This window comes from Pseudophryne corroboree, chromosome 4 (assembly GCF_028390025.1).
Source record: "Pseudophryne corroboree isolate aPseCor3 chromosome 4, aPseCor3.hap2, whole genome shotgun sequence".
NCBI classification, from domain to species: domain Eukaryota; kingdom Metazoa; phylum Chordata; class Amphibia; order Anura; family Myobatrachidae; genus Pseudophryne; species Pseudophryne corroboree.
Window position 1 is genome coordinate 648,820,052 of NC_086447.1, and position 23,070 is coordinate 648,843,121.

Below are 23,070 nucleotides of genomic sequence, written 5' to 3' on the forward strand. Positions count from 1 at the left end.
AACCAAGAAAGGGCTGTGTCTTTAAGACCTAGGGATTGTAGTGTTTGTATGAGAAGAGAGTGGTCAACAGTGTCATATGCAGCAGATAGATCTAGAAGAATAAGTAGTGAGTAATGGCCTTTAGACTTCGTAGTGACCAAATCATTAACCACTTTAGTCAGTGCTGTCTCTGTGGAGTGTAGGGAATAGAAGCCTGACTGAAGTGGGTCCAATAAAGTGTGTGAGTTAAAGTGTGTGAGTCAAGTGTAGGCAAGTCTATCAAATAGCTTAGAGTGACAAGGGAGCTGAGAGATAGGGTGGTAGTTTGAGAGAGCGTTAGGGTCAGAATTTTTTATTTTTTTTAAATGGGAGTAATCATTGCATGCTTGAAGAGTGAAGGAAAAATACCAGTAGAGAGAGAGAGATTACAGATGTTAGTTAAAGCTTTACTTATTTGTGATGGTAAAGGATCAAGAGGAGAGGTAGTAGAGAAGCAGGATGAGAAGAGTGATGATACTTCATCTTCATTTGTGGGATCAAATGAAGAGAGAGTGCCAGAGAGGGTTCAGGTAAAGAACGGAGCAGGTCACTGGCTGGCACTAAAATATCATTTCACACAACATAATAATCCCATACAATGCATGCTCACCTCACCACATTGAAGTTAAGCGGACTTACCATTACTATACAGATGGAGCCGCGCTCATCTGAGGTGGCTCCATCGCAGGCGTGCACTCCCTGTGTGACTAGGCGATCCATCCGCCTAGTCATGCCGGGAGTGCCCATTCTGAGTATCTCCATCCGTCTGCATCCGCCCAGACGGAGACGTTCTCCATTCAAGAGAATGGAGCGCGTCTCCGCCAGGCCAGGCGCGCGACGGAGATACGCCCCATTCACTTGATGACTAATGAACCAAGCTCTTACTGTGCGTTAGAGAGTGGCACCTACTTACGTTAAACCCAATATTCATTATCTAGTCTTAAGTTCACTTAAGTTCACTTGTGGTTGCCTGGGACTTGCAGCTGTTAAAGGACAGCACACACAGATACAGTACCTTGCTAAAGTATTCGCCCCCCTTTGCATTTTTCATGTTTTTTTGCCTCTCAACCTGGAATTAAAATGGATTGTTTGAAGGTTTGCATCATTTCATTCACAGAACATGCCTACCACTTTGAAAATGTTTTTTTAATTTTACTGTGAAGCAAACAACAAATAGGACAAAATAACAGAAAACTTCAGCACGCATAACTATTCACCCCCCCCCCCCCCCCCTAAAGTCAGTACTTTGTAGAGCCACCTTTTGCGGCAATTACATCTGCAAGTCGCTTTGGATAAGTCTCTATGAGCTTGCTACATCTTGCCACTGGGATTTTTGCCCATTCCTCAAGGCAAAACTGCTCCAGCTCCTTCATGTGGGTTGTTTCCGCTTGTGAACAGCAATCTTCAAGTCTGAGCACAGATTCTCAATTGGATTGATATCTGGGCTTTGACTAGGCCATTCCAACACATTTAAATGTTTCCCCTTAAACCACTCACGTTTTGCTTTAGCAGTATGCTTCGGGTTATTCTCCTGCTGGAAGGTGAACCTTCGTCCCAGTCTCAAACCACAGGCAGACTGAAACAGGTTTTGCTCAAGAATATCCCTGTATTTATCACCGTCCATCTTTCTCTCGACTCGAAATGGTTTCCCAGTCACTGCTGCCTAAAAATATACCCACAGCATGATGCTCCCACCACCATGTTTCACTGTGGGGATGGTGTTCTTGGGGTGATGGGATGTGTTGGGTTTGCGCCAGACATAGCGTTTTCCTTGGGGCCCGAAAAGTAAAATTTTAGTCTCATCTGACCAGAGCATCTTCCTCTATACATTTAGGTAGTCGTCCACATGCCTTTTGGCAAACTCAAAACGTGCTTTCTTATTTTTAACACTAAGTAATGGCTTTTCTCTGGCCACTCTTCCATAAAGCCCAGCTCTGTGGAGTGTATGGCTTATTGTGGTTACATGCACAGATACACCAGTCTCTGCTGTTGAACTCTGCAGCTCCTTCAGGGTTACCTTTGGTCTCTGTGCTTCCTCTCTGATTATTGCCCTCCTTGCCCGGTCTGTGAGTTTTGGTGGGCGGCCCTCTCCTGGCAGGTTTGTTGTGGTACCATGTTCTTTCCATTTGAAGATGATGGATTTGATGGTGCTTCGGGGTATCATCAAATATTTGGATATTTTTTTATAACCCAACCCTGACTTGTACTTCTCAACAACTTTGTCCCTGGTGTGTTTATACTGACAGACTATGTGACACTTAGATTGCACACAGGTGGACTTCATTTCACTAATTATGTGACTTCTGAAGGTAATTGGTTGCACCAGAACTTTTGAGGGGCTTCATAGCAAAGGGAGTGAATACATATGCACATGCCAATTTTCATATTTGTATTTATAAAAAAAATAATAATAATGTTTTATATACATTTTTCTCATTTCACTTCACACCAACTTAGACTATTTTGTGCAGATCCATCACATAAAATTCAGATTAAATTTTTTTTTAAATTACAGGTTGTAATGTAACAAAATAGGTAAAAAGCCAATTGTGGTAAATACTTTAGCAAGGCACTGTAAGTCATACAAGATAGATATTTTTACTCTTTTAATATTATAGTATCATATTTTTTATATTTTTTTCCAGAATGAAAATGTTTTCTCCAAAAACCAATATAAAGACCAGTCAGCTTTCGAAAACAAAGACTGAAATGACAAGGTAATAACTATTGGCTTGAACTGATTTATGGGCCTAATTCAGAGTTGATTGCAGCAACAAATTTGTTAACATGTGCAGAGAGAGTTAGATTTGGGTGTGGTGTGTTAAAACTGAAATCTAAATTGCAGTGTCAAAATAAAGCAGCCAGTATGTACCCTGCACAGAAACAAAATAACCCACCCAAATCTAACTCTCTCTGCAAATGATATATCTGCCACAACTGCAGTGCACATGGTTTTGCCCAACTGCTAACAAATTTGCTGCTGCGATCAACTCTGAATTACCCCCTATACTGTAACTCCTAGATTAATATAGTCCTAGCATACAGAATATTATACATGCCTTTATTAGGGATGGTTAAGGACCAGGATGACAATTGTTTGACATACTGTACTGTAAGTAATTTCCCTACCTTTGTAAATAAGTGCTATGTCTATAGTAATACTGTGTGTAAAATATTACTTTAGACATAGCAGAACTTATTTACAAAGGTAGTTAAATACTGTATAAAACCAGTGGTGCAAGTATAAAACATTTCTTAGTGGTACTGTGTGCGTGTGCATCAAAAATGGGTGTGGTCACAAGCCACAAGGGGCATGGCCAATGAAAGTGGGGATGTGATACACATATGGGGGGCCAGATACACTTATGACCCCAATAGTGCAGTGCCAGATACACATATGCATCCAATAGTGCAGTGCCAGATACACACGTCTCCAATAGTACCAGATACACATATGCCTCCAGTAGTGCAGTGCCAGATACACATATGCCCCCACGATGCCAGATATGCCCCACAGTGCCAGATACACATATGCCCCCCACAGTGCCAGATATACTCCCACAGTGCCAAATATGCCCCCACAGTGCCAGATATGCCACCACAGTACCAGATACCAATATTCCCCCACAGTGCCAGATACAAATATATCCCCCACAGTGCCACATACACATATGCCCCACAGTGGCAGATACACATATGCCCCACAGTGCCAGATACAAATATGCCCCCACAGTGCCAGATACAGATATGACCCGACATGCTGCTGCTGTGTGTGTGAGGAGAGGAGAACACCGCACGCGCCTTTTCTGCCCCGCAGTCCGGTCTCCGGAGTCGGCAGAGTGTTTATCAGATCAGGCGCCGGTCCATAAGCCGATCAAAGCTTGCAGTCCAGCAGCCAATCAGGAGCCGTCGCTGCCGGTCCGCGACCTCTGATTGGCTAACGAACCGGCTCTGATTTGAGACACACGCCCCCGCTGCTGGAGACCGGACTGAGGGGCCGGACAGGTGCGCGCTGCGCCCTCCTCTCTTCACACACAGCAGCAGCTGCAAGCAAGGTGGTCAGGCCGGCGGTACTGCGTACCGGCTGTCAATTTCTTACCGGTACGCAGTACGGCCTTGTACTGCCATACTTGCAGCACTGTATAACACACACAAAACCCATCATTAAAATTTACCTTTCTGCAGCAGATTACATTTTTTTCCACAGGGAAACATCGGGGTGTAGAGGAGATCTTGATCCAGAGGCACCAACAGGCTAAAGCTTTAGGCTGTCCCAGGATGCATTGGGGCCTCCTCTATAACCCCGCCTCCAGGCACTGTGAGCTCAGTTTCCGTTGGTGTCGGCAGTAGCAGGTCACTTAACAGGTAAGCTGCACTGGGCAGCCCTGAAAAAGCTTTTTCTGACAGAAAATTTCTTCAAAACTGGGCTGTCAGAGCTGTATGTCATGGTGACACATTAGCGCTGCAGCTCCATCACCTCCTAAGCAGTGTTCCATACTCCCGCAGCCTGTTCCCAGGTACTTGTGGTGGAGACACTATGGCTTTAGGCACACAGTCGCAGTCGCTCTCCTGGTTCGCGTGGCTGCTACGGGGAGGAGGTAAGAGGGTCCCCCAGGCAGGACTCGCCATTAAATCGCGTTCCGTCCGCGACCTAGGGAGATGGGTCATGGTGCTGGCGTGTACACTGTCACCGAGCAGAGACCCCACTAGACCACCAAAGCAATAGAGCACAGGTCAGGTGTACTAACGCCCCATTTAATAAGGCTCGCTAGTACCTGGGGTGGAAATCCAGCATAGGAGAGCTGGTGCTTGACCTGTAGCCTCTCCCCGGCCCAAGGCGACATCTACTGCAGATTTTCCCGCCCTGGAGCTCCCTCACACTCTGCCTCACTCTCTGACTGAGACCCTGGGCGCCATCTTATAAGCATAGTTGCGGCTAGTCTCTGGGACTGCAGGGCAAGGTCTCCCTTCTAAAGCCGCCTGTATATAGTGCTGCGACTTTATAAAAAACCTGAGTATTCTACATGTCTTTATACAGACAGCGTTAGTTAAGAAAAAGTGTACCTACTACAGGATATATTGTACGAGTATTCTGATATATACCTCTGGTCTAGGACCGTGCTGTGTTTTACCTATTATGTGTATTCTACTGTGTACTCAGTCACATAATACCGGATTTATTCGCTGGTGTTGTGTACTGTGTCTACAGTCACATACTAATGGATTTATTTGCAGGTATTGTACTCTATCTGGCTTTATCGTACTAATTCATTCTGTTGTTGCATTTGTGTACAATGTCTAACAAGAAGGGCAGGAAGTCTGTGGACGCTCCTGCATCATGCAGAGCATGCGCCAAAGATTTACCAGAGGGGGAAGCTGTGTATGATTGTCTGTGTACTATGTATCGTACATCTTCCAGCCAGTCCGCAGCTCCTGTAACCAATTAGGAGCCACCCTGTGCTGCGTTTACAAACCTACTGGGTACTCTGGTGGAACGCCTTACGCCCCCTATGGGACCACCTGTGCCATTACAGCCACAAATTGTCACTATGGGTTATCCGCCTCGGGCGGAAAATGTGTCTAACCAGTTGCAGCAATTAAATCATTCCTTGGTCAGACAAAAATCTACTCCAGGTCACTCTAGTGTCTCTGGGTCATTTAAGTGGGCTGCTTCCTCCTCACAATCCACAAATCTCTCAGATGTTTCATCTGAAGAGGAGGGAGAGCATTCTGTCCTGTCAGACACTGAATCAAGTGTTTCTGACGAGTATTCTCCATTGCAAATTGATGTCTCTACCCTTGTGGTTGCTATTAATCAAATCCTACAAATCACTGATGATGAGGATTCCACTACTGTGGCTAAGAAAACTGATATGTTTAAACGGCATAAGGTGGTTAAAAACCTATTACCCCATTCTGACCATTTGGTGGACATCAGGCAGGAGCCCTGGTCTAATCCAAGGAAGAAATTCCCTCTGTCTAAACAGGCCTTGGCTCACTATCCTCTCCCTGCAGAGTTATGTAACAAGTGGGAAAATTCATCGCCGGTGGATTCTCATGTCACCCGCCTAGTGGTGTCGTCCACTCTGCCTGTCACCACTGTCACTTCACTGAAGGAACCGACAGATAAGCTTGTGGAGGGATGCCTGAAATCTATTTACTCCCTTACAGGTGCTGTACAAAGACCCACTATTGCGGCCTCTTGGGCTGCAAAAGGAATTGAAGCATGGGTTCAGGCATTAGAGGAACAGCTGCCCAAGGATATATCTGACAATGGTAGACAATACCTGTCTCACATTACCACCGTCGCCTATTACATTCAGGAGGCATCCTCTGAGGCGGGTGTGTTGGCAGCCAAGGCGTCGACTACGTCTGTCCTGGCTCGCCTTATTCTGTGGTTGAGGACATAGAAGGTGGACCTACTGCATTTCTCCCAAATACTAATTCTTCTGCACAGAAGGCAAAAGGTACTACTTTTCATTCCTTTCAGCCTCAAGGGAAAGCAAAAGGTCAGGCATACCCGAGACAGTCTCGTGCTCCCAAAACCACAAAGCCCAAGGCTAAACAATCCTGGGCAGCCCATCAGCCTGCTTCTAAACAAGACAAGCCTGCCGCAAGACGGGGCGAGCATCCCCCTGGGGGACTTCAGGGTGGGAGGCCGACTTCTACAGTTTACCCAGGTCTGGTTAAAGACCACTTCAGACGCATGGGTACTGGAAGTTGTCTCTCACGGGTATGCTGTCTCTTTCAAGAGATGTCCCCCTTGCCAGTTTTGCACCACGGTTCTACCTTCGGATCCGTTAAATCGCAAGCTTTGCAAACAAGTTTCAGTTCTCTCCTGAGTACAGGAGTGGTAGTGCCGGTACCTCAGTCCCAGAGAGGCAGAGGTTTAGAGGTGTATCTAGGGATCCCGGCGCCCCTGGCAAAGTAAGGGACTGCCCCCCCCCCCCTCATATTTGAAATAGGGAAGGCGCATGTGCAAAAAAGGGGCATGATCTTGTGGGAAAGGGACATGACCGCACAATAGTACTCCTAATTCAAATTATGTTACACAGTAGTAACCCCTGATACACGTTATGTCGCACACTAGTGCCCCTAACACATCATGCCCACACAGTAATCCTTGTCACACTGTGGAGAAATCAGCAGTGCCTGGCGCGGCCAAGGTGGGGCACCATCCGGTGATGCCACCCATGGGGGTATAATCAAATATTAATGGCAGTGAAAAGGTATGTATGCGCACTACTTATTAGTCGTGATGTAGTGATATACTAAGAATAGCATTCTAGTAGTTTATTTTGAGCTTCTTCACTGTGGTGCATTGCGGTGCCGAACACCAGTGCCAACTCCTGGCTGCTGTGCGAACCACCAGCCCAGGCAATGCCTCTACTAAGTGATTCCACCACCTGGTTAAGGGTGGCACCACCAGGCAGCGCCCCCTCTTCGGCCAGTGCACCTGGTGAGTGCCATCCTGGCCAATGGGTAGATAACCTTCTGTCCCCAGCACATAGCCATAGTCCCCACCTCCTCCCAGCACATAGCCGTAGTCCCCATCCCCCTCCCAGCACATAGCCGTAGTCTCCATCCTCCTCCCAGGACATAGCCGTAGTCTCCATCCCCCTCCCAGGACATAGCCGTAGTCTCCTCCCAGCATATAGCCATAGCCCCCACCCCAGCACATAGCCATAGTCCCTATCCCCATCCCAGGACATAGCCATAGTCTCCCCCAGCACATAGCCATAGTCTCCATCCCCCTCCCAGGACATAGCTATAGTCTCCCCTAGCTCATATCCATAGCCAACATCCCAGCACATAGTCATAGTCCCTATCCCTCTCCCATCACATGGAAGTAGTCCCTATCCCCCTCCCAGCACATAGCCGTAGTCCCCACTCTCTCCCAGCACATAGCTGTAGTCCTCACCCCCTCCCAGCACATAGCTGTCATCCCCATACCCCTCCCAGAACATAAGCCATAGTCCCCATCCCCCTCCCAGCACATAACCCTAGTCTCCATCCCCCTCCCAGGACATAGCCATAGTCTCCCCCCAGCACATAGACATAGCCCCTATCCCAGCACATAGCCACAGTCCCCATCCCCCTCCCATCACATAAAAGTAGTCCCCATCCCCCTGCCATCACATAGAAGTAGTCTCCATTCCCCTCCCAGCATCTAGTAGTACCCATCCCCCTCCCAGAACATAGCCGTACGGTACACTCAATCCCCCTCCCAGCATATAGCCATAGTCTCCCCCCAGCACATAGCCATAGCCCACATCCCAGCACATAGCCATAGTCCCAATCCTCCTCCCATCATATAGAATTAGTCTCCATACCCCTCCCAGCACATATCCATAGTCCCCATCCCCTCCCAGCACATGATCTCTCCCCTCCCTGCATATAGTCATCTCTCCTCCCAGCATATAGTCTCCCCCCTCCCTGCACATAGTCATCTCCGCTCCCAGCACATAGTCTCCCCCCTCCCTGCATATAGTCATCTCTGCTCCCAGCACATAGTTCCCCCTCCCTGCATATAGTCATCTCCGCTCCCAGCACATGATCTCTCCCCTCCCTGCATATAGTCATCTCTCCTCCCAGCACATAGTCTCCCCCCTCCCTGCACATAGTCATCTCCGCTCCCAGCACATAGTCTCCCCCCTCCCTGCATATAGTCTTCTCTGCTCCCAGCACATAGTTCCCCCTCCCTGCATATAGTCATCTCCGCTCCCAGCACATAGTCTCCCTCTTCGAAGTACATACTGTATCTGTAATATTTTGCAATACCTAGTTTGATGAGCAGGGCATCGCCTAGGCTGGAGGATCGCACAGTATGCAGGAACACCACACTTCAGCACCGCACCACACTCCGTGAAGAAAGTGAAAATAAACTACAGCTCCCAGCAACCTTTGCTGCTGGGAGCTCCCGACAGCAAGGGCTGCTGGGAACTGTAGTTTAATTTCACTTCTTCATTGCGGTGCCGAACACCGGTGCTTGCCTGCCTACTGTGCGATCCTTCAACCCAAGCGATGCCACTACTGAGTCCACACATTGGCTGAGTGTGGCACTGCCGGGCGGTGCCCCCTCCTCGGCTGGCGCCCCTGGCAAGTGCCATCTTGGCCAGTGGGTAGATACGCCCCTGCAGAGGTTATTATTCGACCCTGTTTCTAGTCCCGAAACCAAATGGGTCATTCCGGCCTATACTCAACCTCAAATCCCTAAACAAGTTTGTGAGAGTGTTCAGGTTTCATATGGAAACATTGCGCTCAGTTGTACTGGCTATGTAATCGGAGACTATATGGTATCCCTGGATATACAGGATGTATACCTGCCATATATCACCAGCAGTTTCTGCGGTTTGCTATTGGCAACCTACATTATCAATTCCAGGCTCTACCATTTGGACTGGCCATGGCTCCTCGGATCTTCATCGAGGCCATGGCTGTTATGACGGCCCATCTATGTTGCCAGGGGATCAGAACCCTGCTGATTCTGTCAAATTCCCACAATGTCCTCCTCAGTCATCTGCAACTGACAGTAAACTTCCTGCAATCCCACGGGTGGCTTATAAATTGGAAAACGTCCTCGCTGGTCCCAGCTCAGAGCATGGTGCACCTTGGGGCATTTCTGGACGCACAACGGCTGTTTCTGTCTCCAGAAAAGGTCTTGAAGATTCAGGACAGGATAAGATGCTTCCTTTATCGCCCCAGAGTGTCGATACACTCATCGATGCAAGTACTTGGCCTGATGGTGTCGGCATTCAACATGGTAAAGTACGCTCAATTTCAGTCCCGCCCACCACAGAGGTTAATCATTTCCAAATGGGATGGCCAACCTCATCGGATCAGATCTCAGATGATCACTTTAACTCTGGAGGTTCGTCTGTTGCTGACCTGATGGCTACAGGGGCTGTCCCTTCTAGATCCCCGACGGGGTCCTGCTGACAACGGACGCCAGTCTGAGGGGATGGGGTGCGGTGTTGGAGCAACACTCGTTTCAGGGTCGCTGGACCAAGGAGAAATCACTCCTCCCAATAAACATTCTGGAGTTGAGGGCGGTGTTAAATGCATTATCTCTCGCCCTGCCTCTGGTAGAGAACAGGTCTGTTCAAGTATGGTCAGACAATGCCACCACGTGGCATACATAAACCATCAAGGCGGCACTCAAAGCCGCATGGCAGTGATGGAAGTGTTAAAAATCCTTTGTTGGGCGAAACGCCATCTGCCAGCCATATCGGCCGTGTTCATTCTGGGTGTCCTAAACTGGGAAGTGGACTTCCTCAGTCGCCAGGACACGCCGGAGAATGGAGTCTTCATCCGGAAGTCTTTCAACTCCTAGTGGACAGATGGGGCCTACTGGACGTAGACCTAATGGCGTCTCGACACAATCATAAGGTACTGATCTTCGGATCAAGGACCAGGGATCCTCAAGCAGCATTCGTGGATGCACTGGCAGTCCCATGGAATTTTTGGCTGCCCTACATGTTCTCTCCAGTGTCATTCCTGCCCAGGGTACTACGGAAGTTCAAACAAGAAGGAGGAATGCTACTTCTAGTCGCTCCAGCGTTGTTATGTTCAACGTACTTGGAACCCAAGAGATTGGGTGGCAATAGAAGAGTTCCGAGTACAGATACGTGAAGCTGCAGTAGAACAGAGATACGCAGCTACCCCTAATAAAAATCCCTGACTCCGTTGCCCTTCCCAGTGATCGATTAACGTATGCAAGACTATGGTTTCTTGTGCCCACAGCAGCAGCGTTTGAATGGGCGAATTAGGTCCGCCCAGACTCCGATGCCCCCCCCCCCCCGGTCTTAATAGGTGACAAGGCGTTAACCGAGACAGAGAGAACAAGGGGAAAACTAACTAAGACAGACACAACAATGAAGGAGAAGACTACAGAAAATTAATAACTAGTTTATGTGAAGCGCGGCCACCAAGAAAAACAGCAAACCAAAGTAACGCTGCCCAAGTGCCGAATACGAACCCGTTGTAGTACGGCAAAGGACAACAGTTGCGGAAACCTCCGCAGAAAAAACAATGACAAGAGAATAAGGAGAATACGGCTTCAGCCGTAAGGCGCGGCAGAGCCGCTACTCACGACATCGGGAAAGGTGCACTGACCAATCATGGGAGAGCCACTCAGGCCAGACCCTAATAGCCCCAGCTGAAGCGTGGCGCACTGAGCGCGGCTCCCGGGACCGAAGTGCAGGGCGGCCGCCTGGCATCCCTGGTTGGTAGGCAACCGGCCGGAGACGGACGCTCAGCGGTGGAAGTGATGCTCCGGCCCCACTGCCTAGCAACGGCCGGGAGCCGGCACGTCCCACTACACCTACCACCGCTAACAGTACCCCCCCCCCTTGAGGAGGGGTTAAGGAACCCCAAAACCCGGGTTTATGCGGAAATTCCCGAAAAAAGGCTTAGGGGCATGCAAATCTCTCCTCTTGGCCATACCCCTTCCAATGGACCAAAAAATAAAGCTGACTACGGGAAAACTTAGAATCCAAAACCTTTTCCACCAGGAATTCCTGTTGGCCCTGAACATCCACAGGAGGTCTACCCTGGATAATTCTCCGAGGGAATTTCCTGGAAAAAACAAATGAGCCGAGAACAATGGAAGGTGTTAGAAATCTTAAGAGATTTAGGCAATTGCCAAAAGTCAACCGGATTGACCTGTTTGATAATAACAAATGGCCCGATGAATCTGGGTCCCAACTTAGCCGATGGTTGTCGGCGTTTGATGTTACAGGTTGACAACCACACCTTGTCTCCCACCTTAAAGGTGCATGGGCGTCGGAACCTGTCCAAAAAAAAATTCTCCCGGAAAGCAGCTTAACTTAAGAGCAAGATGCACCTTTTTCCAAATAACTCTTAGGCGGGAAGTCAAGGCTAAGGAAGAAGATGGATAATTGGGACAAAATTAATTGGCTCTAGGATGAAAGCCAAGGACTGAAAAGAATGGAGACACCTTGGTGGATGAATGACAGGCGTTATTGTAGGCAAACTCGGCCAGGGGAAGATATTCTGACCAATTATTCTAAAGCTTTGCAGCATAAACACGCAGATACCGTTAGACTGCGGATGGTAACTAGAGGTTAAACGGAGTCTCATGTTTAATGAGGCGCAAAAGAGCTTCCAGAAATGGGCAATAAACTGTGGTCCGCGGTCCGAGACAATATCCATGGGTAATCCATGGAGCCCGAAAACGTGGCGAAGGAACAAGCCTGCCAGAACCTGAGCGGATGGTAATCGAGGTAAAGAAATGAAGTGGGCCATTTTGCTAAATCGATCCACCACCACCCAGATCACCTGAAAACCAGAGGAGAGTGGAAAATCCACCACGAAATCCATAGAAATGTGTGACCATGGCCTGACTGGAATAGCTAGAGGCAGGAGCTGCCCAATGGGGAGAGACCGGGACACCTTATGCCTGGCACAATCTTGACAAGAGAAAATGAACTCCCTAACATCCTCGGATGAATTGGGCCACCGCACAGAGCGACAGAGCAACTCCAGCATTTTAGCAACACCTGGTTGGCCAACAACCTTGTTATCATGAAATTCGGCATGAACACTACTTCTGAGGAACGAAGAGATGGCCAACGGGAGTATTTCTAGGAGCCTGTTCCTGAACCTGAGCTAATTGTGTGTGTAGATCCTGGGTGAGACCGGTTTGGACAGAGGCTGCTGGAATAATTGGGGTAGCAGGAGAATGGTTATCGTGAACAGGAAGAAAACAACGTGACAGGGCATCAACTTTAGTGTTCTTAGAACCGGGCCTGTAGGTGATGATGAAATTGAACCGAGTACAGAATAACGCCCAGCGAGTCTGCCGGGAATTAAGACGTTTTGCTGACTCAATATACTGTAGATTCTTGTGGTCCGTAAACACAGTGACAGTATGCTTTGCTCCCTCAAGCCAGTGCCTCCATTCCTCAAAAGCCCACTTGACTGCTAACAATTCTCTATTACCAACATCATAGTTAGTCTCTGCGGAAGAGAATTTTTTAGACATGAAAGCACAAGGATGTAAAACCAAAGACTCAGGGTCCTCTTGAGACAGAACAACTCCCACCCCAACCTCAGAGGCGTCTTCCTCAACGATAAAGGGAAGATCAGGGTTGGGGTGTCTTAAGGACAGGAGCGGAAACAAAAGTAAGTTTCAATGCCCGGAAGGCACCCTTAGCTTGAGGCGACCACTTTGATGGATCAGCACCCTTCTTAGTCAACGCCACAATAGGGGCAACTAATTCAGAAAAATATAATAATTGTCAAAAATTGTCAAAACCCAAAAACCTCTGAATTACCTTCAAGTTAGTGGGTTGAGCCCAATCCAAGACTGCCTGGAGTTTTTTATGTTCCATAAAAAACCCTTCAGGTGAAATAATATATCCTAAAAAGGGTACCTGCGTAACATGAAAATCACATATTTCCAACTTGGCATATAAGTGATTCTCCCGCAATTTTTTAATCACTTGCCGAACATAGAAACAATGCTGTTCCAGAGACTCAGAATAGATTAAAATGTCATACAAATAAACTACCACGAATCTCCCCAAGAAGTTGCGGAGGACATCGTTAATCAGATCCTAAAACACTGCGGGAGCGTTAGAGAGACCAAACGGTATCACCTGGTATTCGTAGTGCCCGGACTGTGTACTAAAAGCCGTTTTCCACTCATCCCCTGATCTTATTCGAATGAGGTTATATGCTCCTTTAAGGTCTATTTTAGAGAATATGACCGCGCTGCGAAGTTGATCAAACAACACTGAGATGAGGGGTAAGTGTTTTTGACCAAAATCTTATTCAGGGCCCGGTAGTCTATGCAGGGTCTAAGAGATCCGTCTTTTTTTTCTTCAAAAAAGAACCCCGCACTCAAAGGAGATTTTGATGTCCTAATAAAGCCCTTCTTTAGACTTTCCTGCACATATTTGTCCATGGCCTTAGTTTCTGTGCCAGACAGTGCATAGAGTCTCCCCTTAGGCAAACCAATCCCAGGAGTGAGGTCAGTGGATGAAATCATAGGAACGATGGGGTGGAATTACATCCGCATTACCTTTGGAAAATACATCTGCATAGTCCCGATAAGCAGAAGGAATACCTTCTGAAGCAATGACTGCAACCCACACCGGACGAGTAACACATCACCCAAAGCAATTGGAACCCCATTGTGAAATTTTCCCAGAATGCCAATCAATGGTTGGATTATGGACGGCAAGCCAGGGGTGACCCAAGACTAGAGGCACGGCCGGACAATAGGTGAGAAAGAGTTCAATCTTGTCAGAATGTAAGGCACCCACAGTCAAATGCAATGGTGGAGTCTGATGGGTAATTACCCCATGCGAGAGAGGGCCTCCATCCAGACCGCGCATGGTAATAGGTCCACTGAGCTGGAGCTGTGGGATTCCCAGAGCCTGAGCCAAAGTAAGATCCAGGAAATTTCCAGCAGCTCCGCTGTCAATAAACGCAGACACAGGAGAACTCAGATTCCCTAAAGATATCTCGGCTGGGACTAGCAAGGAATCGTGTGAGGAGACCAACTCAAGACCTAAGTGAACCCCCTCAACGTTCACTTGGTCAGAGCGTTTCCCTTTTTGTTTGGGCAGCTGCGCGCAACATGTCCCTTGCCGCTACAGTACAAGCAAAGCCCTAAATTTAGTCTCCTGGTTCTTTCTTCAGAGGAAAGTCTGGACAGCCCTACTTGCATGGGTTCCTCAACGTCCTCGGGAAGGACATACATAGATGAGCTAGCCTTAAAAGTGGCCCCTCTTTCAGTCCTCCGTTCTCAGAGACGGCGGTCGATCTTAATAGAAAGCTCCATGAGCAAATCCAGAGTCTCCGGAACTGGGTACTATCTTTGATTACCTCTGACAAGCCGAGGCGAAACTGACTGCGCAAGGCAGGATCATTCCAGCCACAGTCGTTCGACCAACGGCAAAACTCAGTACAATACGCCTCAGCCGAATTTTTACCCTGTTTTAACACATGGAAATGGCTCTCTGCAGATGCTTCCCTATCAGGATCGTCATACAACAGACCTAAAGATTTAAAAAAGGCATCCACAGTAAGTAACGCTACATCATCAGGTTTTAGCCCAAAGGCCCAAGTTTGTGGGTCCCCCTGAAGTAAAGCCATAACTATGCCCACACGCTGAGATTCTGAACCTGAGGACCGAGGCCTTAAGTGAAAGTAAAGTTTACAACTCTCCCGAAAAGTAAAAAAATCTTTTCGGTTACCCGAAAAGCGGTCATGAAGATTAATCTTGGGTTCTAGAGCTACACTCGGGGAAGTTCGTAAAAGATCCTCCTGAGACCTCACCCGAAGGTTAAGATCCTGGACCATTTGAGTGAGGTTCTGGATCTGACTATCCAATACCTGGCTGGGATTCTGACCTTGCAGTGAAGGATTCATGGGGAAAGAATTTCAACGCCACCCTGTGTTGTGTGGCCGGTGATAATGTTATATTCAACGTACTTGGAACCTGAGAGATTGGGTGGCAATAGAAGAGTTCCGAGTACAGATATGTGAAGCTGCGGTAGAACAGAGATACGCAGCTACCCCTAATAAAAATCCCTGACTCCGTTGTCCTTCCCAGTGGTCGATTAACGCCTGCAAGACTATGGTTTCTTGTGCCCACGGCAGCCGCGTTTGAATGGGCGAATTAGGTTCGCCCAGACTCCGATGCCCCCCGGTCTTAATAGGTGACAAGGCGTTAACCGGGACAGAGAGAACAAGGGGAAAACTAACTTAAGACAGACATGACAATGAAGGAGAAGACTACAGAAAATTAATAACTAGTTTATGTGCTGCACGGCCGCCAAGAAAAACAGCAAACCAAAGTAAACTACCCAAGTGCCGAATACGAACCCGTCGTAGTACGCAAGAACAACAGTTGTGGAAACCTCCGCAGAAAAAACACATTGACAAGAGAATAAGGAGAATACGGCTTCAGCCGTAAGGTGCTGCAGAGCCACTACTCACGACACCGGGAAAGGTGCACGCAGGAAGCAACCAGGAGCCCAAGGTTCAAGATTCAAGATCACTCGGCTGGAAAGCAGGAATTGATCCCTAGGACCAGACTCAGGAAAACAGGACACAGGATGCTGGAACGAACAGGCTGTAAGCAGGAACACTCCAGAGGCAGGTACAGTCTCCACAGGAAGCTATCACCGGCAAGGCAGCACCGTCCTGGCTCCCATAAAAAGGTCCTACTGACCAATCATGGGAGAGCCAGTCAGGCCAGCCCCCCGGACCCTAATAGCCCCAGCTGTAGCGTGGTGCGCTGAGCACGGCATCCTGGCTGCTTAGTAACAACCGGGACCGAAGTGCAGGGCGGCCGCCTGGCATCCCCAGTTGCTAGGCAACCAGCCGGAGACGGACGGTCAGCGGCGGAAGTGATGCGCCGGCCCCGCTGCCTAGCAACGGCCAGTAGCCGGCGCGTCCCACTACACCCACCACCGCTAACAAGCGTGGCCTTGAAGGTTTTGGTTCTAAGACCTGCAGGGTCTATTGACAGAGCGTCCTCTTCTACTTCCTCAGCGCCCAGACATCCTCGTACAGGGCCCTTGTCTTTATCCAGACCTGGCCAGGCTGGCTTTGACAGCATGGCTCTTGGCGCGTCACTCCTGAGAACCAAAGGATTCTCTGAGGCGGTCATCCAAACTATGTTAAAAGCCCGCAAACCTGCTTCAGCTCGGATTTAATACAGGGTGTGGAATTCTTACTTCACCTGGTGTGCTGATTAGAATTGTGATGCATATAGATTCAGAGCTTCCAGAGTTCTGGCTTTTCTGCAAAAGAGGCCTGGACTTAGGCCTTTGTCTGGCCTCCCTCAAGGTTCACATATCTGCCTTGTCAGTATGGTTTCAGAGAAAAATTGTGTCTATACCTGACGTTCATACTTTCACTCAGGGTGTCTTACTAATCCAGCCTCCCTATGTCCCTCCTGTGGCTCCATGGGATCTGTCTGTTGTTCTGAATACACTGCAAGAGTCTCCATTTGATCCTCTTGAGACAGTTGACCTTAAATGGCTCATGGCCAAGGTCTTGTTTGTACTGGCTATTGACTCTGCAAGAAGGCTGTCGGACTTAGGCGCATTTTCCTGTCGTCCACCCTTTCTAATATTTCATCGTGACCGGGCTGTTTTTAGAATTTGCCCAGGTTATTTACCTAAGGTGGTGTCATCTTTTCACCTTAACCAATAGATTGTGGTTCCGGCCTTTATCTCATCTAATTTGTCCTCCAAAGAGCGGTCTTTGGATGTAGTACGGGCTCTCCGTATATATGTGGAGAGGACTGCCTCTATCAGGAGGTCAGATTCCCTTTTTGTTTTGTTTGGTTTTCACAAACGTGGCTGGCCTGCGAATAAGCAAACCTTGGCCAGATGGATTAGAATGGTGATTGCACAAGCTTATGCACAGACTGGTCTCCCAGCTCCTGCTGCTATTAATGCCAATTCTACTCAGTCTGTTGGACCTACTTGGGCGGCCCGCCGTAGTGCGTCTGCAGAACAATTGTGCAAGGCGGCTACATGGTTCTCTGTGAACACATTTATTAGGTTCTATGGCTTTGATATTCCGCCTCCCAGGATGCTTCCTTTGGACGCTGGGTTCTCATACCCGCTAAGGCGCGTCCCCTCCCTTGAGGAACTGCTTTAGGACATCCCCGATGTTTCCCTGTGGAAACCAATGTAACCTTTTGCAGAAAAGGAGTGTTATGGTAGACTTAGCATTGTTGACTCTCTTTGTGCAAGGTACATTGGGTTCCACAGTGCGCCCACCCTGATTCACCTAGTTTCTATGGGTTTGTATGGCATTAGCCGCTGGTCCCTTCTCCTGTCGTTAGAATGTAGTTTAATGCGACTAACATCTACCTTCTCTTTTACCTGCTCCTGCATTGGACTGGTTAACAAAACTGAGCTCTCAGTGCCTGGAGGCGGGTTTATAGAAAAGACCCCAATGCATCCTGGGACAGCCTAAAGCTTTAGCTCAAGATCTACTCTACACCCGGATGTTTCCCTGTGGAACCCAATGTACCTCGCAGAAAGAGAGTTAACAATGGTAAGTCTACCATAACTCTCTTTTTTAAAATTATTAAATATAAGGCGTATGGACCTCATTGAGGCCCTCTCATTCAGAGCTGGCCAGGCTGCGCTTGTAGGGGTCAACTTTAATTCGATGCGTCCACAATTAAATTGCGAACGCATCGCGAGACGGCGCCACACATGCTGGGCTGTCTTGTTTTGTGCTGGGTGGCCCCCAGCATGTGAGGAGATGGACGCAGATCTTGCTGTGTATGCAGCGATCTACATCCATCTCTGAATAACCCCCTATATCCTTTACTGTATTTAAACATTTTGAGAGGTATATTTAAAATTATGGATTTTATGTATGTTATATACAGTATTTATGTTTGGAAACTATGCTGTATTACCTAAACTATATTCAAGGTTACTTTTATGTTTTTTTTAGTGGAGTAAGAAAAGAATATCCACCGAATGCCCCAGCACCCAACAGTCTGCATAAACAGATAGCTTTGTCTAACAAACCAACATCTGCCTGTGGCATTTATTATTCAGGTACAGTATGTTTCAGTTGGACACACTGAATATCAAATTCAGCACAATGATTCACAAGGGGAGCTAAGTTAAGTTCTAAGTGAATAATTTAGTTAACTAGGAGTAAACCTTACCAAAACATTATTTCAAGTGGGTGTTGAGGGGATCAACAGCAATACGTGGTTAGTGTACTTGTTATACAGATGTAGCCATGCTTATTGTGGCTTCATCTGCGGCAAACAGGCACTCTCTGTATTTATTATATGGGGCATAGTAAGTGTATGCTCTCAGAAACAGTTGGAAACATGAAAGGTATCCCAGCAGTTGTTTTTATAAAAGATAGGTAGGACTCTACTGCATTGCACAAGCAAACTTGATAGCACATACAGTATTATGAAAACTGTCACTTACCAAATTTTGCAGACAGAATTCAGTTTTCAGGAAAAACAAAAAGAATTCTGCCAGGGACGTCTTTACCAGCATTGTAAGCCCTGGGCAAAGCAGTACACTGATATACTGTATAATGCATAGTAATGCCTTGAGGAACATACCATCCAGGTATTGAAACGTGTTGGCGAGGAGGAGTCACTGGGGATTGATTGGACCTGACCTAGCTGTCGGATGCTAATTTCCGGAGATGCATGGCTTTTATGGTACCACTGCCTTCTATGTCTACAATACTGGTGGACTAATTTATATTGTGAGAGTCCAATCTAAGCTTATCATATGTTATAGTTTTTATTGTTTGTTTTGTCTGTAATAAATATGGTATTACACTATTTGGATCCTCTTTCCCATCTATTAACTACATATACATTGATGAGATTGATGAGGACAGAAGTTGGGGAGAAGGGAAGGAACAGTGAGACCCTATTCCCACAGGGCATGGCCCTCTCCTTATGATGTCAGTTAGCCTACTTTATCTGGTAGACCACATTTTCTGGTACGAGTTCTCTTTGACCATTGTTGCAGAACCATAGTTTTCAGAAGGACAAGATCATCAGACTCATTGTACCCATTGGAGATTCCTGTTTATTGGTTACCATTAGCGTCTGCGGAACCATTGGTTATCCTGTTTTGTTTTATATGCTATTATAAGTCTTCATAATTCAACAATTAATAATAAGTTTATGGTCATATGATAACAAATCAGAATAATACCACTTAACTGACAATTTTTTTCCCCACAAAACCCCTCAGAAATTATCAAGTTTTAGTATTTTTATTAGTTTATAAAATTTTAAAACCTCCCTCCTCCTAACCTGTGACCAGGCCCGGCACTACCCGCTCAGCAAAGGGATGCAGAGCAGGTAGGTGCCAGGGTGGAGAGGCACTCTCCCTGCTCTACATCCCAGCTGCTGTGCGGATCCTTATATCACGGATGATGCTGCCGGCTACCGCTGCGCCTGTAGGACAGGCAGCAGCGCCTGCAGCTGTGTGGATATAAAGTGCGTCTCCAGTCCTCTCCGGAACTACAGTGGAGCGGCCCAGGCTTCAGCAAGACCCATCCCCTCTTCTTCCTCCAGAGAGTGTGGTATGCCAGTAAGCTCCACCTCCTTACGTCCTGATGCACCTCATATTACTGCTGCGGCCACCCACGCCATGCATCTCGACGGCCGTCAAGAAACCCCCAAAGTCCCTCATCAGCAGCGCATAAGAAGAAGCACGCTCTCCTGGGCCACAGTGAGTCATGCAGCGCCGGAGCCAGTAAGTCAAGCATCCCGAGTGGGTGAACGCAGCTTTGAGCATCAGGTCACTGGGCTAGGGGAGGGAGGGCACGGGGGCGCATTGGTTAGCATAACCACTGAGACTGTGTCATCAGTAGTTTCTGTGTTCTGTCACTGTTTCAAACACCCTATCCCCCGTGTTCTGTCCCAGGTGTTGTATCAATCCCACCCCGTGTTTTGTCTCTAATCCACTCCCCCCCATGTTCTATCCCTATTCCACCCCCCACCCCCGTGTTCTGTCCCAATTCCACCCCCCCCATGTTCTGTCATTTTCACCCCCCCATGTTCCGTCACTGATTCATCCCCCCCCTGTGTTCTGTCACTGTTTCACCCCCCTCCCCCCATGTCCTGTCCCAGCTATTATGTCCCCCCCCTTTGTGAAGCATGGTAAGGTGCAAATGTACAGTTTGCAGGGGGGCGCTGTACACCCTAGCACCGGCCCTGCCTGTGAGCAGTGTAATTTTTTTTTGTTTTACTGCCCCCTCTCACTTCAGCATCATTTATCTTTATTTTACCCCTCCCCGCACTTTGATCCCCAGCACATGTGCTCCCGATTGCAGGTCATGCAGCATTCTGGGGCACAGTTCCAACAGTAATGTCAGCAGTTGGGTGGCCAATCTCAGGCCATTTTTTCAATCCCGGGTATCGGAATTGAAAAATGGTCAATCCCGGGATTCCCGGGATACCTGGGATTGGTTTGTCTCCTGTGTCCCCGCCCCGCACACATTACTGACCACCATAGTACCTGGGAAAGCGGGTGGGTCACTTCCTCCAGTTCGGTGAGGCACAGTGCCGTAAGTACACATTTTAGCAATGTGTGCAAGAAACAGCGTCGTTTTTATAAATACATTTCTCTTACGTCCAAGAGGATGCTGGGGTCCATTTTAGTTCCATGGGGTATAGACGGTTCCACAGGAGCCTTCGGCACTTTAAGACTTTTTAACAGTGTGAACTGGCTCCTCCCTCTATGCCACTCCTCCAGACCTCAGTTTAGAAAATTGCCAGGGAGACTGGGTGCACACCAGTGGAGCTCTACAGAGTTCTGCTGGAAAATACTTTGTTAGGTTTTTTATTTTACAGAGAAGCTGCTGGCAACAGCTTCCCTGCTTCGTGGGACTTAGGGGGGGAAGTAGGAACCAACTTCTCAATTAGTTCAATGGCTCTGCTTCCGCTGACAGGACACCATTAGCTCCTGAAGGGTACTGAACACAGCCCTTGCCTGGCTGCTGCTCACTCCCACAGCACTGCCGCCACCCCCTAACAGAGCCAGAAGTCAGAAGGCTGGTGAGTATTTACCGGAGACCTGCAGAGAGGGGCCCTCCGGTCATCATGGCAGCATTAAGGTACCAGCGCAGCGCGCAACGCTGCGCACAAACATGTCTCTCAACACAGGGTGCAGGGCGCGCAGGGGGGGGGGGGGGGGCGCTCTGAGGGACATGAAAAATAAAATCCTTACTCTCACTAGCGACAAAGTACACACAAGAGAGCCGCTGGTGTACATACCCCTGCCAGTATAAATATTGTGTTCCCGTGGCTGAACCGCGCCATTACAGGGGGCGGGGCTTCTCAGAATTGCTAGTAACACTTTGTCGCCATTTTCTCCTCACAGAGACACCGGAACGCTGATCCTGAACGCTGCTTCTCCTCACACATCACTGATAAAAGTGCCAGGGTGTTATAGAAGGGGAGGGGAGCGCATAGTTTATTGAAGTCTGTGGGCTTCATATTGGATAAATAAGCGCTGTGTTTGTGTATTTATTGTATACAATACATATAGGGCGCGTGGTGTGGACTGGCAATTTCCTCTGAGTCGCTCTGACAGACTTTAGGTAGATATGTCCCCAATAGCTCCCCTGTGTGGGTGAGTGGTGTTACTGTACACATGTCTAACATGTCTAGAGAAAGTTCTTCCCCAGAGGAAACCAATTTTGGAGGCACAAGAGTGTTCTGAGCCTGTGTGGGTGAGAAAGCTGCAGAGTAATATGTAAATTCTCTGAGTCTGAACAACAGACAAAGCAAGACAGTCTGTGGAGGATGCTCTGTTTGCTGATTCCTCCAAGTCACCCACTCAGGACCCCTCCTGTTCCCAGAAAAGGTCTCTGACCCAAATTATGCAAAGGGACACTGACACAGATTCCGACACTGAAGTCAACACTGTAGATTTGAGGGGGGTAGATCCCAAACTGGCTAAGAGCATTTAATGTATGATAGTCACTATGAAAGAGGTGTTGGAATTTCCTGACATAACACCTCCACCTGAGGAAAAAGATTATTTTAAATTAAATAAAAAATCAGGTGGTGATTTTTCCTCCATCTAAGGATAGCGTACCCTTTCCCTGAAGAGGATAGGCGTAAGTGGGAGTAAACCCCAATGATAGACACCTCAGTCTCTAGGTTGTCAAAGAAAATAATTTTACCTGCCCCAGGGTCAGCTTCATTAAAAGAACCTGCTGACCGCAAATTAGAGACGACTTTAAAGTCCATCTATGTTGCTACGGGTATGTTACTCAGGCCCGCAATTGCTTCTGAGTGGGTAGGTAACGCAGTGGAAAAGTGGGCAGACAATTTAATTGTTTATATTGACACGGTCGATAAAGATGATATGCTGCAAATTCTAGGTTATATCAAAGATTCTGCAGGTTAATTGGTTGAGGCTATGAAGGACGTAGGCTTACTGGGCTCAAGGGCCTCTACTATGGCGATTTCAGCCGCAGGGAGCTCTAGATCCGCCAATGGAATGCTGACGCTGAATCCAAAAGAAATATTGGGCGCTCCCC

At 47.9% G+C, this 23,070-nt stretch overlaps 1 protein-coding gene across 14 annotated transcripts in view; it reads left to right on the forward strand.

Moving 5' to 3' along the window:
• WDR27 (WD repeat domain 27) overlaps window positions 1-23,070 on the forward strand; it is a 1,147,516-nt gene that overhangs the window by 450,073 nt on the left and 674,373 nt on the right. For all 14 annotated transcript variants that reach the window (XR_010176117.1, XR_010176118.1, XM_063917760.1 and 11 more), the window contains exons 15-16: window positions 2,664-2,735; window positions 18,481-18,587. Coding sequence is in view for 12 of the 14 variants with exons in the window: in XM_063917760.1 (XP_063773830.1) it covers window positions 2,664-2,735; window positions 18,481-18,587 (179 nt within the window). In the remaining 2 variants the exon portion in view is untranslated. The remainder of the gene's footprint in view (window positions 1-2,663; window positions 2,736-18,480; window positions 18,588-23,070) is intronic.